Source organism: Procambarus clarkii, chromosome 83, assembly GCF_040958095.1.
Source record: "Procambarus clarkii isolate CNS0578487 chromosome 83, FALCON_Pclarkii_2.0, whole genome shotgun sequence".
Lineage (NCBI taxonomy): Eukaryota > Metazoa > Arthropoda > Malacostraca > Decapoda > Cambaridae > Procambarus > Procambarus clarkii.
Genome location: NC_091232.1, coordinates 15,549,713 through 15,563,023, shown reverse-complemented (window position 1 = coordinate 15,563,023; position 13,311 = coordinate 15,549,713). Strand labels below are relative to the sequence as shown.

The following is a 13,311-nucleotide window of genomic DNA, read 5'->3' as shown; positions in this document are numbered from 1 at the left end:
GTGTGTAGTGTAATGCATGTGGTGTGTAGTGTAATGCATGTGTAGTGGCTTATTAGACGCCAGCGTAATGCATAGTATTTACTGTAGTGAAATGTGCATGTTTTCACTGTGGATATCATGGATGTAGTATAGTGCATGACATTGTTGGCATTGTAGCGCCAAGGTGTAGCATGTGTAGCATAACTGGTTGTTGTAACACCGGGTGTATTGTAGACATTAGCGTTGAAGTATGTTAACGCAGGTGGTAGTGTGTGGCGGGTGGCCACTACACAAGAAATTATGCCTGACGAGTGTTGGTCAGGTAATTAACGGATTACGAGAGAGAAGGGAGTGTGTGTGGCGTCTGGTTACTTATTGGTGGTGATATTGGTGGTGACGTCTCGTGGTGTTTTGATGCGCTCTGGCGCAAGGCATATGCCTGTGGTGGTAATGGCGTTGGGGACGCCGGGTGGTGTGTTGATGGCGTTGGTGACGCCGGGTGTTGTGTTGATGGCGTTGGGGACGCCGGGTGGTGTGTTGATGGCGTTGGGGACGCCGGGTGTTGTGTTGATGGCGTTGGTGACGCCGGGTGGTGTGTTGATGGCGTTGGGGACGCCGGGTGTTGTGTTGATGGCGTTGGGGACGCCGGGTGGTGTGTTGATGGCGTTGGTGACGCCGGGTGTTGTGTTGAGGGCGTTGGGGACGCCGTGTGTTGTGTTGAGGGCGTTGGGGACGCCGTGTGTTGTGTTGAGGGCGTTGGGGACGCCGTGTGTTGTGTTGAGGGCGTTGGGGACGCCATTGGGTGGTGTAGTGTAGTGGCGTTTGGATGCCTGGTATGGAGTGTGGTGTTGTGGAGTATATGGTGGCGCAGGGGCGCCAGGTAGTGGTCGGTAAGGTGAGTATTGGCGTAGCAAGGTCGGTGCGTTAGGACGCAGGAAGTGGTTGTGGGGATGTGTGGCGTTATATTGAGGTCATCAGTGGTTGGAATGACCAGTGGTAATGGTGTGTCGGAGTGGGTAAGTCTTATGGATAAGATGAAATGTGGATAATTGCAGGAGTTGGTGGCTGCACTAGGCGAGCCAAGTCGATATATCTAGCAACACTCATAAAAGACTAATAAAAATTCATTATTCTCATTAAAATTTTCATTAATTGTGTCGGAGTGGGTAAGTCTTAGGGATAAGATTACAATGTAGAATTTCAAAATTTCAGGTGTTGGTGGTTGCAGTGGACGAGCGAAGTAGATATACTAATTTCGTATTAAGTTGTTACAGGAATCTCGCTGGAGGCGAGCCAGTGGCAGTATGATGTTTTAGTGACATAAGTGTGAAATTATTTTAATGAGGTATTTATTGTGATAATGTATGTGTATGTATATACTGTATATTCCTCATCGGCACCATTACTGAGTGTTAGGCTTGAGAAGGTCCCCCGGGATCATGTCACAGAGCTTCAGGTAGAGTAGAAGGGAAGCTATGAGGCTACACTCAGTTATTCTAGAAAAAAAGGGGGGTGGAAGTGAAGCCAACGTGACGTTATAGGCGAAATTCGCCCCCTGACATCAAAGCAGGGATAAGGGCCAGCTGCAATGGTTTTGCAGCTGCGCTCAGGCTATATACGGGGAGAGAGTAAGGAGCCGAGGGGGTTATGTAATAATGGGATCGAGCCAGGGGGCTCTGAGGGAATATTTTGCAGGTACAGCGGTCGGGAAGGTGTGAATACAGGTGGACACACTCTGGGCGGATGGGCCTAGTCCAGAGAGCTGTGAGGGATCTACAGCGTTCTGGGATTGGTGCCCTGGAACGAGACGTCAGCACAGACCCAAGGGGACATGACCCTGGGGTAGGAATCTCCGTTGCTCTGGAGGCCAGGATCACGTTACCTCAGAGCAACGATGGGACATTAACAACATTCACCAGGCTGGACAGCCTGGGTTTTGTCTGGGTCATGGAGGATCTATGACCTAGCAACCATGGGACACAAAGACAAGAGAAGTGATGCTGCCAATTGTGGAGGAGGCCAGTGAAACATTGTGTGATCATTGTAAGCCCTTATGTCAACAGTACAGGGCAAGATGTTAAATTATAATTACTAAGGATGAAGAACCTTAGATATATATGTGTTGTGTATATATTAATGACTAGTGTCATTTCTGTTTAAGTGCCAGCATTCTGGTCCATGTAATTTTATGGTTATGTTTGTATGTAATTATATGTCAGCAGTTTAGGTATATGTGCATTGTTGGAGATGGGAAAAATTATTACAGACTATTTTACCTGTGCTATGATGTGAATATAATGTATATGTTGGAGAAGTGTTGTGAGTCATGTCGGGGAAAATTTTAATTTAGTTCATCGTGTGTATGATGAACTTATTGGATGATTTTTTAGTTGTACACATATGGTGGGTGCATCCTCCAGGTCCTTACACTAATGGAACCATTGCAATGATGCATATGGGGACATATGCGTGTTTAAGGAGGGGAGTGGTGTTGTAATCCACAAGTTAGTAGGAATTATTAGCTAGAGGATCATTACTACAACACTTAACGAATGATGATTGGAAGTTCATGTAAGTAGACAGACTATGGATCACATATCTAAGAAAGCTCAATGGATTAAAACCGAAGCTGTTTAGCCAAATGATTAATTCCTGGAAAGAGGAATTATTCTTCGTCAGGCTTCTAGGAACAAGATTACCTCTCTAGGGATAAGGTTAATCGGATTATACCTTCCTTGAGAGGTGGGGTGAAATGGTTGAGGGAGATGGCTGACTGGAGTCAGTCTGATTGTGGGAGTGGAACTGGGGAGTCCTCCGCCTCTCCGTTTGCGGCAGCAGCGAAGTGTAGCAGACAGCTATGCGAGAGCCTGTTGTGATCTTAGTGACCAAGTTAAGTCTGCAGTATGTGAGTATTGAATGTAAGACTAACCGGGTGTGGAGCGTTGTAGTAATCATTCCGTATTAGGGACTTAGGCGGAAGTTACGAGTGTGGGGGGTGATCGCGGAGGTCAAGTGGTCTATGGGTATTGGAAGTGTATTGACCTAATAGAGTATGTTAATTAATATAGTATTATTTGTCAGAGTCTATTCTTTGTAATTAAATGACAAAACCCGACGGCCTTTAAATACCTTCCATATGTCCACTCATTGTGTTCCAGTACAAACCTAGTGGTACGCCTCAAGGGTCTGGTGTGTGTAGGAGTACACGGTGGTAGTAACGGTTGCTGAGGCAAGGTGTTATGTGTTGTGTAATTGCTGTGTTCGGAATGAACCGGGGTTCAGCGTCACGACAACGGGCTGGTTGATGAGGACGGGCTGGTTGATGAGGACGCTCTGGTTGATGAGGACGCTCTGGATGATGAGGACGGGCTGGTTGATGAGGACGCTCTGGATGATGAGGACGCTCTGGTTGATGAGGACGCTCTGGTTGATGAGGACGCTCTGGATGATGAGGACGGGCTGGTTGATGAGGACGCTCTGGATGATGAGGACGCTCTGGTTGATGAGGACGCTCTGGATGATGAGGACGCTCTGGTTGATGAGGACGCTCTGGATGATGAGGACGCTCTGGTTGATGAGGACGCTCTGGATGATGAGGACGCTCTGGTTGATGAGGACGCTCTGGTTGATGAGGACGGTCTGGTTGATGAGGACGGTCTGGTTGATGAGGACGGGCTGGTTGATGAGGACGGTCTGGTTGATGAGGACGGGCTGGTTGATGAGGACGGGCTGGTTGATGAGGACGCTCTGGTTGATGAGGACGCTCTGGTTGATGAGGACGCTCTGGTTGATGAGGACGCTCTGGTTGATGAGGACGGGCTGGTTGATGAGGACGGGCTGGTTGATGAGGATGGCCTGGTTGATGAGGACGGCCTGGTTGATGAGGACGGGCTGGTTGATGAGGACGGTCTGGTTGATGAGAACGGTCTGGTTGATGTGGACGGTCTGGGTGATGAGGACGGTCTGGGTGATGAGCACGGGCTGGGTGATGAGGACGGGCTGGTTGATGAGGACGGGCTGGGTGATGAGGACGGGCTGGGTGATGAGGACGGGCTGGGTGATGAGGACGGGCTGGGTGATGAGGACGGGCTGGGTGATGAGGACAGTCTGGGTGATGAGCACGGGCTGGGTGATGAGGACGGGCTGGTTGATGAGGACGGGCTGGGTGATGAGGACGGGCTGGGTGATGAGGACGGGCTGGGTGATGAGGACGGGCTGGGTGATGAGGACGGGCTGGGTGATGAGGACGGGCTGGGTGGTGATGACGGGCCGATACATATCCACAGCACGAGGTCGAGTATCATTCGATTATATATATTGAACTCCGAATGAACCTCTAGTTCATTCGAGCTAGGTCACTCAACACTGAGTAAATATATGAAATAATAGTCAGGTCTTAAGCCAGTGCAATGTAAGAATATTGAACTTCCATACAGCAGTTTTGTCTTGTTGCGAAATCACAGAACAGATGCTGAGTCCTGCTAACTACAAAATATCATACGACTTTGGAATAAAACAAAAGTTGCCTTTACGAGCTGTGAAAAAGGGTTGCCTGGATATGAATCTCATCGATCTCGGTTTTTAATGTTTCTTGAAATATAATGTCATTATTCTCTCTGAATTTCCTTTAGTAAAGAACATTCATATATGAGAAAGAATCAGAGGCAGTTTCACAGAATTTATCTAAAATATGTAGAATTCTCTACTCAGTGATGCAATTGAATGAAACTTCTCTGGAAGTATACGCATTACATATTTCCGTTTTCACTAAAATAAGAGTATACACAATATATAAGAGCCTGCTGGCACCACATACAATCATCACTGCCGATGACCTCTAAAATAATACGTCGTATGTTGGCGTATAAATCATCATTAGACGAAATATGAAGTACCATAAAACATAGTGGCTCGGAAAACTGACGGATTGTATCGTTTTCTATTGGTGGGTCCTCAGATAGGTTAGGTTTGGGTAATTCAGTACAATATTTTTGTGTCATTGTGACACGTGGAGAGGACGGAACACGTAGCCACCATGGAGCACCTCCTTCTCGGGCACTTCTCACCATATAGGCTCTTATTTTCATTTTCACTTTGAGTGTCAGACTCCGAAGTCTTCCATCTGCGCTCTGACTTAGTTTTGCCTGATTAGTACAGGTGGCACGACTACTGTTAAGCATAGGACCAAGATTCCTCTTATATTCATAGTTTTACGCAAAGGTTTTAAAAACTGGCTGTCCTATACATGGGAGGACGGGTGGGACGGGGTACAGACAGGTGTTGAAGGGCGGGTCATTGACGACCGCCTTCAGTTGACATAGCCTTACTTTCGTCCACACCAAAATTTGTCAAAAGTGTAAAGTTTTTACGTAAATCCGGTCATGGTGTAGTTCGAATAGAGGTGCATGGAAACACAGAGTTTAAAACTGATACCAACATTTACTTAAGAATAATATATAAATTTAAAATAATAACTTTTAAGCACTAGCGTCATCCGTTGTCAAGCTTAACGGCCACTCACGGCTCTAACCAGATTAACGTTACTTTACTGTAACAATTCTGGCAGCTTTAACATTGGCACATTAATTTATTTTGTTAAGAAATTAGGAGGCCTGAAAATCAAATCTTATTTTAAATTCTGCTACATAATAATCACTGGTGAATAATCTCCTAGCAGGGGCCTCGTAGCCTGGTGGATAGCGCGCAGGACTCGTAATTCTGTGGCGCGGGTTCGATTCCCGCACGAGGCAGAAACAAATGGGCAAAGTTTCTTTCACCCTGAATGCCCCTGTTACCTAGCAGTAAATAGGTACCTGGGAGTTAGTCAGCTGTCACGGGCTGCTTCCTGGGGGTGGAGGCCTGGTCGAGGACCGGGCCACGGGGACACTAAAGCCCCGAAATCATCTCAAGATAACCTCAAGATAGCACTAGGCTTCCCTTCACTGTGGAAGTTATGCTTTACTAAGTATTCCTTCACACCATAATATATATTCACACACATCCCTATATTTATATATATTTGTCTTAGTACATGAATTATAATAACGTAATACCCTAACGGTTCCTTAAGGAATGCCTAACCAAAGAGGGGAATTAGTAGGGAAGATTACTTGGCTAGACAGCTGATGCATTCAACAGGAACGTCGGGATTCACTCCGGTCACTCTACCTCGCTGTTGCTGCTGCTGTTTCCATGACGTCACTTCTCCACCAGCTGATTTATGACGTCAGACGTGTCTCCTGGACGTCTTTTCTTCCTCACACATAACCTCGATGTTGTCGTTGATCTCTCACGAGGGTTCTTCCCATATGAAGTTTACAATTGCCTTAGTTACTCTAGAGCGAGTTGGGTCTCGTTCACGGGTGCTCCACCGCCTCCTTCTGTACTATACGCCCATAAGGTCGTGTTTGTCGCTCTACAGGCCCTCGCGTCTCTCCTTAGGTTTTAGATAAACTGCGATGGCTTGGAGTCACAGGACCACTGCCTCAGCTAGTTGGGCAAACATTTATCACATGAACTGTCACTGGAGATTAGTGTCCTTTCAGTCTGGCAGCTAAAACACTCACAGTAATCACGGGCCTTGCTCCTAGGCGAAGGGATTATTTGTCAGTGCAATTACCCGTCACAAGCCTCTTCCTATCGTGGCTGCTCCTGTGGACAACTTCTCTGGATCAACTTACCGATAACTTGCTAAGTCTGAACTGTCATGGGCATTTGACGGGTGACTCTCACTCTTCTTATTACACACCAACGACAGAGGGTGACGTAATCACTCCTCTATTTTCACCGTGGGCGCCCTGCTAAGTCTGAGTAATAACAGTGTTCTTCACAGTCACAGTCAAGGTGCATTTCCACCTTGTCCGCAAGGCTAACCAGCTGCTCCTCTCATTGCTGGGAAGTATCCTTACTCCCTCTGGTAAGCTCAACTTGTCGCTCGACCGCGAACTGGTGGTAAACTCTTAGAGCACTGACGCATACGTCTACACTTAGTCAAGTCCGCGTGGTCAGTGACCCAGCTCGCCAGTCTGACGTCCCTATTGGGACTTGCTGGTGACGTCACTGAGAGACTCCTGCTCTTTGGCTGCAACTTTGCACCTCCACCCAATCAGTCCTTTCGCTGATTAGTCTCTAGGCCAGTGCCACTGCACTAGGTGGGGACTCGCCCTCTGGTAGCGACTCCCGGCGCCATTTTATTTAGCCCCTTGCTGCTTCCTCCCTTCAGCCAATGCCTTAAAACCAAATTTTACACTAAAATATTACCACTAATATGGTAATAATTGACTCTTGCTGTTAGAATGGACTGAAATAGATGGCGATCATAACATATATATACATATACATATATATATATATATATATATATATATATATATATATATATATATATATATAATATATATATATAATGATTTTACCTAGTAGCCAGAACGCACTTCTCAGCCTAATATGCAAGGCCCGATTTGCCTAATAAGCCAAGTTTTCATGAATTAATTGTTTTTTGTCTACCTAACCTAACCTAACTTTTTCGGCTACCTAACCTAACCTAACCTATAAAGATAGGTTAGGTTAGGTTAGGTAGGGTTGGTTAGGTTCGGTCATATATCTATGTTAATTTTAACTCCAATAAAAAAAATTGACCTCATACACAATGAAATGGGTAGCTTTATCATTTCATAAGAAAAAAATTAGAGAAAATATATTAATTCAAGAAAACTTGGCTTATTAGACAAATCGGGCCTTGCATAGTAGGCATAGAAGTGCGTTCTGGCTACTAGGTACGACATATATATATATATATATATATATATATATATATATATATATATATATATATATATATATATATATATATATATATATATATATATATATATATTAAATACAAATCACAAGTAAAATACAAATCAAAATTATAAGAATGCAATCATGAAATTAATGCACAAGGAAACAAGGATAATTAAAAATAGGAAAAAGCCTTGGAAAAAAGGAAAATTAAGACTGGAAATAAAAAATAATAAGAATACTCGTGCGATGACACGTAATCATACCTGTCGGTGAAATAAAACTGGCCCACCACGTTCACAAAGTTAAGCAGCTCGCAGACGAAGAACTGGTAAGCGTAGAGGTTGTGGTGGTGGAGGTTCTTGTCGAAGTAGTTGACGGCCATGTTAATGCGTTCCTTCCTCAGGTCCGGGCTGGAGATGGGCAGGCAGAGCTCCCCGACCAAGCCTCGAACTCGCCCGCCCTCCCAGCTCTTCCACATGTACCGAGGAACGTAGAACATCCCGGCCTGTAAGGTAGACCATTTATAGCGTTTGTGTGATGCTCTCTTCGCTACCTCATAAGTTCTCGTGTCAGAAGAGATGTATTTTTGGAATTGGTGTTTTTGTTTTTAGTGCATATTTGCACATATGGTATTTTGCCACTCATATTCTTTTCATAATCTTGTATTTATGCATGATTTCATATATAATGTCGATTGTGTGTATGCATTATTGTGCATCTGTGCATGGTTGCTGTTTTTTGTATTTTTTGTGTGTTGATTGTGTATCTGATGATGACAGTGTATCTGTTAATGATTGTGTATCTGTGCATCACTGTGAATCGGTTGATGATTGTGTATACATGGAGTTCACCAAAGTTTTTGATAAGGTACCACATGAAAGACTAGCAAGAAAATTACAAGCATTTCGAATTAATGGTAGAATACTTGAATGGATTATTCAACGAAGAAAGCAAAGGGGAGTCCTAAACGAAAATGAATCTAACTGAAGCGGTGATGAGTGGGGGTACCACAAGGTTCCATTTTGATTCCAACCCTTTCTGTCATATACGTCAGTGACATAGATGAGAATATTACAAAGATCAGATCAAGATGACACTTAATATCTATAATAAAGTTGGAGGTGAAAACGAAATTGAGGCCTAACAAAGAGATCTACATGAGCTCCACAAATGGTCGGAAGACTGAAAAATGCGTTTCAAAATCGAGAAATGCAAAACCTTGCATATGAGGCATAACAATGCTCATCTCAACTAACAAATCAAAATTACCTTGTACCAGATTGATGAAGAAAAGAAACTTGGAGTCAAAATCTGTCAGTTGCACATGTGGGAGCTGCAATAAAATATCCAACCAAACACTAGGAATAGTAAAATGAACTTCATTTTACTAGACTTCAGTCTAGTAAAATTTGACTTTAAGGAATAGAAGTTAGGTATAAATCTCTTGTGGGCCCCCACTTGGATTATTGTATCCAAGCACATAAATCTCATCTTCAGAAAGACATATCTGTTTCTGTTTCTGTTTCGGTTTCGGAAAAGTTCAGCACCGGACGAGAAAAATAATTCCATGACTAAGCCGACATGCATGCCAAGAACGGCTGAGGGGCGTTGATAACCAGATATGACAGGGCTGAAATCATCGAGAATTTTATAATACTGACCAGTTTGGAGAATATTGATCTAAATCACTTCTTTAAAAGGTCAGATGAAGCACGAACAAGGAGCAATAGTTTGAAGTTCAACAAGCCACAATGTTGGACAGAAAACAGGAGAGGCTTTTACACCCATAGGGTTTTAAACGCCTGGAGCTGCCTACCTGCCGAAGCCGTAATGGTGAAAACACTGAAGAATTTCAAAATTCAGCTCGATAAAATGCTCAGGACAAATGGGGGACCTTTGACAATCCGCCGGCTTCCTATCCTCGTCGAAGCCACTGGAGAGATAGTGGCCCTCGGGTAAATTCAGATACGTATTTAGTTATCTTCAAGCCCCGTTATTGTGACTCATCGTCTGCAGGTACATATTGGTGTATTGGTTGATGATTGTGCATCTGTACTTGATTGTATATTGCTTGATGATTGTGCATCTGTACATGAACGTGTATTGTTTAATGATTGTGCATCTGTATATGAACGTGTATTGCTTAATGATTGTGCATCTGTATATGAACGTGTATTGCTTAATGATTGTGCATCTGTACATGATTGTTTATTTCCATTCTCCAGTCATCATGTGAACAAATCTTCCATTCTTTGATTTTCTCAACTCCATAGATCTCACATCAAGAACAGTTTGGAATGTTTGTTGGGCTCTGTGACAAACCTCTTCCCCACACCAACACTGGACACTATACAACTTTACCTCACCAATGACCTGATTAAAAAAATATATATATATTTAAAGAGTTGGAATTAGCGATGAATTTCATGAAATTCTATGATACAGTAAATTCAAATGTTGCGAACACTGATAGCTTACAGCTAAACAGGATTCATTTTGAGTTACGGAGCAAAACTGTTATAACATCTTATCTAATTAAAAGATAACACAACTTAGATAACCCTCATATTGTGTGGTTATTGATGTCACATAAGTCGTACAAGGGACCATTAAGGCAGTAGGTACGTTACAGTATAATAATTATTATATTGTACGTGGGGTGTGTTATTTCAATTGTATTGTAAGGGTGTTGTTACAGTCTGCAGTAGAGGTTGTTCTGTTATTGGTCACGTTGAAGAACAAAAGATTTCGTTGTGGTCAGTTGTTCTGTCAAGGGTTATATTGAAGAACTGGTCAGTTGTTCTATCAGGGGTTATGCTGAAGAACAGGTCAGTTGTTCTGTCATTGGTTATGCTGAAGAACAGGTCAGTTGTTCTGTCAGGGGTTATGTTGAAGAGCAGGTCAGTTGTTCTGTCAGGGGTTATGTTGAAGAACAGGTCAGTTCTCTCATGGGTTATGCTGAAGAAAAGGTCAACTGTTCTGTCAGGGGTTATGCTGAAGAACAGGTCAGTTGTTCTGTCAGGAATTATGTTGAAGAACAGGTCAGCTGTTCTGTCAAGGGTTATGCTGAAGAACAGGTCAGTTGTTCTGTCAGGGGTTATGTTGAATAACAAGCCAGTTGTTCTGTCAAGGGTTATGTTGAATAACAAGCCAGTTGTTCTGTCAGGTGTTATGTTGAATAACAAGCCAGTTGTTCTGTCAGGTGTTATGTTGAATAACAAGCCAGTTGTTCTGTCAGGTGTTATGTTGAATAACAAGCCAGTTGTTCTGTCAGGTGTTATGTTGAATAACAAGCCAGTTGTTCTGTCAGGGGTTGTGCTGAAGAACGAGCCAGTTGTTCTGTCAGGGGTTGTGCTGAAGAACAAGCCAGTTGTTCTGTCAGGGGTTGTGCTGAAGAAAAGGTCAACTGTTCTGTCAGGGGTTATGCTGAAGAACAGGTCAGTTTTTCTGTCAGGGAAAATGCTGAAGAACAGATCAGTTGTTCTGTCAGGGGTTATCTTGAACAGGAAGGATGGGTAGTGATCAGTTCTTCTGTTAGTGGACACCTAAAATTATTGGGTTTATATAAATAAGCTCGAGTTTTTACTTGTCTCATTTATTATAGGTAGTTTGGTAGTTACGAGAATTATTTATCAAATGCGCATAGTATGATATACTATGGAAGGTGATTGTAGCTATGTCTGCTGAGACTAATTCTATATCAGTATTGAAATTGAAATTGAAATAAGTTTATTGAGGTAAAATACACACAAAGGGATGAGGTAGCTCAAGCTATTCTCACCCCATTCAGTATATCAGTATTTGGAGGTCTGAGTATTCAACCCGTTCTCGCAAATTTAATAAGTCAATATTGACTTATTAAATATGTGCATAGGTGACATACTTAACATAATAGATACCCTTAAAAAGATTCATAGAAAACACAGACCTTACCTAACCTACTTAGTATGTTAAGATAAGCATCTTATTGCTTCGTAATTACAATTATTACCTTACCTATAATAGGTATAGGTTAAGTAATAATTGTAATTACGAAGCAATAAGATGCTTATCTTAAGATACTAACAAGGTTAGGTAAGGTCGGTGTTTTCTATGACTCTTTTTAAGGGTATCTATTATGTTAAGTATATCACCTATGCACGTAGTTAATAAGTCAATATTGACTTTACGAATTTGCGAGAACGGGTTGGAGTATTGCACTTGCAGTTAGGCAAGTGTGGTGTATTCTCAATAAATATTCACAGCCGTTTATCTTATGTTGATATTACGCATACACTCTCTAGTATGTGAGCATAGCAAACTCAGGGCTAAAGTCACAAGAGTATACAACGATGGGAACACTGGTACGCCTACTGGCCCGCACTGGTAGGCCTACTGGCCCGCACTGGTAGGCCTACTGGCCCGCACTGGTAGACCTACTGAACAAATCCACAAGGGCCGTGACGAGGATTCGAGCCTACGTCCGGGAGCATCCCAGACACTGTCTTAATCGACTGAGCTACGACAGGGTAAAAAGAGTTGAAACCGAAGTTCTACTGAACTTACTGGATCCCGTAGCCTCTCCGAGGCACAAACCAGGATTTTACACAACTCCCCCCTGCACCTGAGCTATGTCAATAGGCCGTTTTCCCTCTTCGCCCTTACATCATCACACACAGAGATCACACTAACGTGATGCATCAAATGAACAAATCCACAAGGGCCGTGACGAGGATTCGAACCTGCGTCCGGGATGCCTGTGTCCAAACTCCGAGGTTTGTGCCTCGGAGAGGCTACGGGATCTAGTAAGTTCAGTAGAACTTCGGTTTCAACTCCTTTACCCTGTCGTAGCTCAGTTGATTAAGGCAGTGTCTGGGATGCTCCCGGACGCAGGTTCGAATCCTCGTCACGGCCCTTGTGGATTTGTTCGTTTGATGCATCACGTTAGTGTGATCTCTGTGTGTAGACCTACTGGCCCGCGCGAACAAGCCCAGTTTACTTCTTTGGGATTTCACTCATAAATCCCATTTTCGTGATTTTAGATTCAACCAAACTATTTACTTTGCTGACGTACTTTGTCAGGTGAAACCACTTGTTTGTGGTACTTTTGTTACCTGTTGTCTCTCTTTAGCAATGTCCTTAAAAAATCCTTTCAAATCTGTATTTGTCTAATATGAAACCGATATTTCGAGTTTAGTTTTGAAAGTTTCAACATATTTATATAGTCTTTATTAAGACCTTTCATTCACTTCCATCATATCTTCCCTCGCGCAATACCTGAAGAGAGATTATAACCCGCCAAACACACACCGAAACTACGACGTCGCAACAACGTTCGAACAAGTTTTAACACCTCCTAACCTGTTATAACAACCAATATATCAAGTTGTAACAACGTTCTAATACGTCATAAACACGTTAAGCCAAGATGTAACAACTTTATTACAAGTTGTAACAAGCGGAAAATAGAGACAGTTTCGGTTTGTGTTTCCAGGGAAGCTTCAGCGCTCGTCACACAGCATATTATGAAACTACCTCACCGCAGTTATAAGTTGCTTAGCTTAAGAC

The 13,311-nt window shown here is 43.1% G+C and overlaps 1 protein-coding gene across 1 annotated transcript in view; it reads right to left on the bottom strand.

The window, feature by feature from the left end:
- Positions 1–13,311, bottom strand: part of LOC123768769 (innexin inx2) — a 60,362-nt gene that overhangs the window by 28,939 nt on the left and 18,112 nt on the right. The window contains exon 2 of the mRNA XM_045759553.2: positions 8,028–8,269. Within this exon, the coding sequence (XP_045615509.2) occupies positions 8,028–8,269 (242 nt within the window). The remainder of the gene's footprint in view (positions 1–8,027; positions 8,270–13,311) is intronic.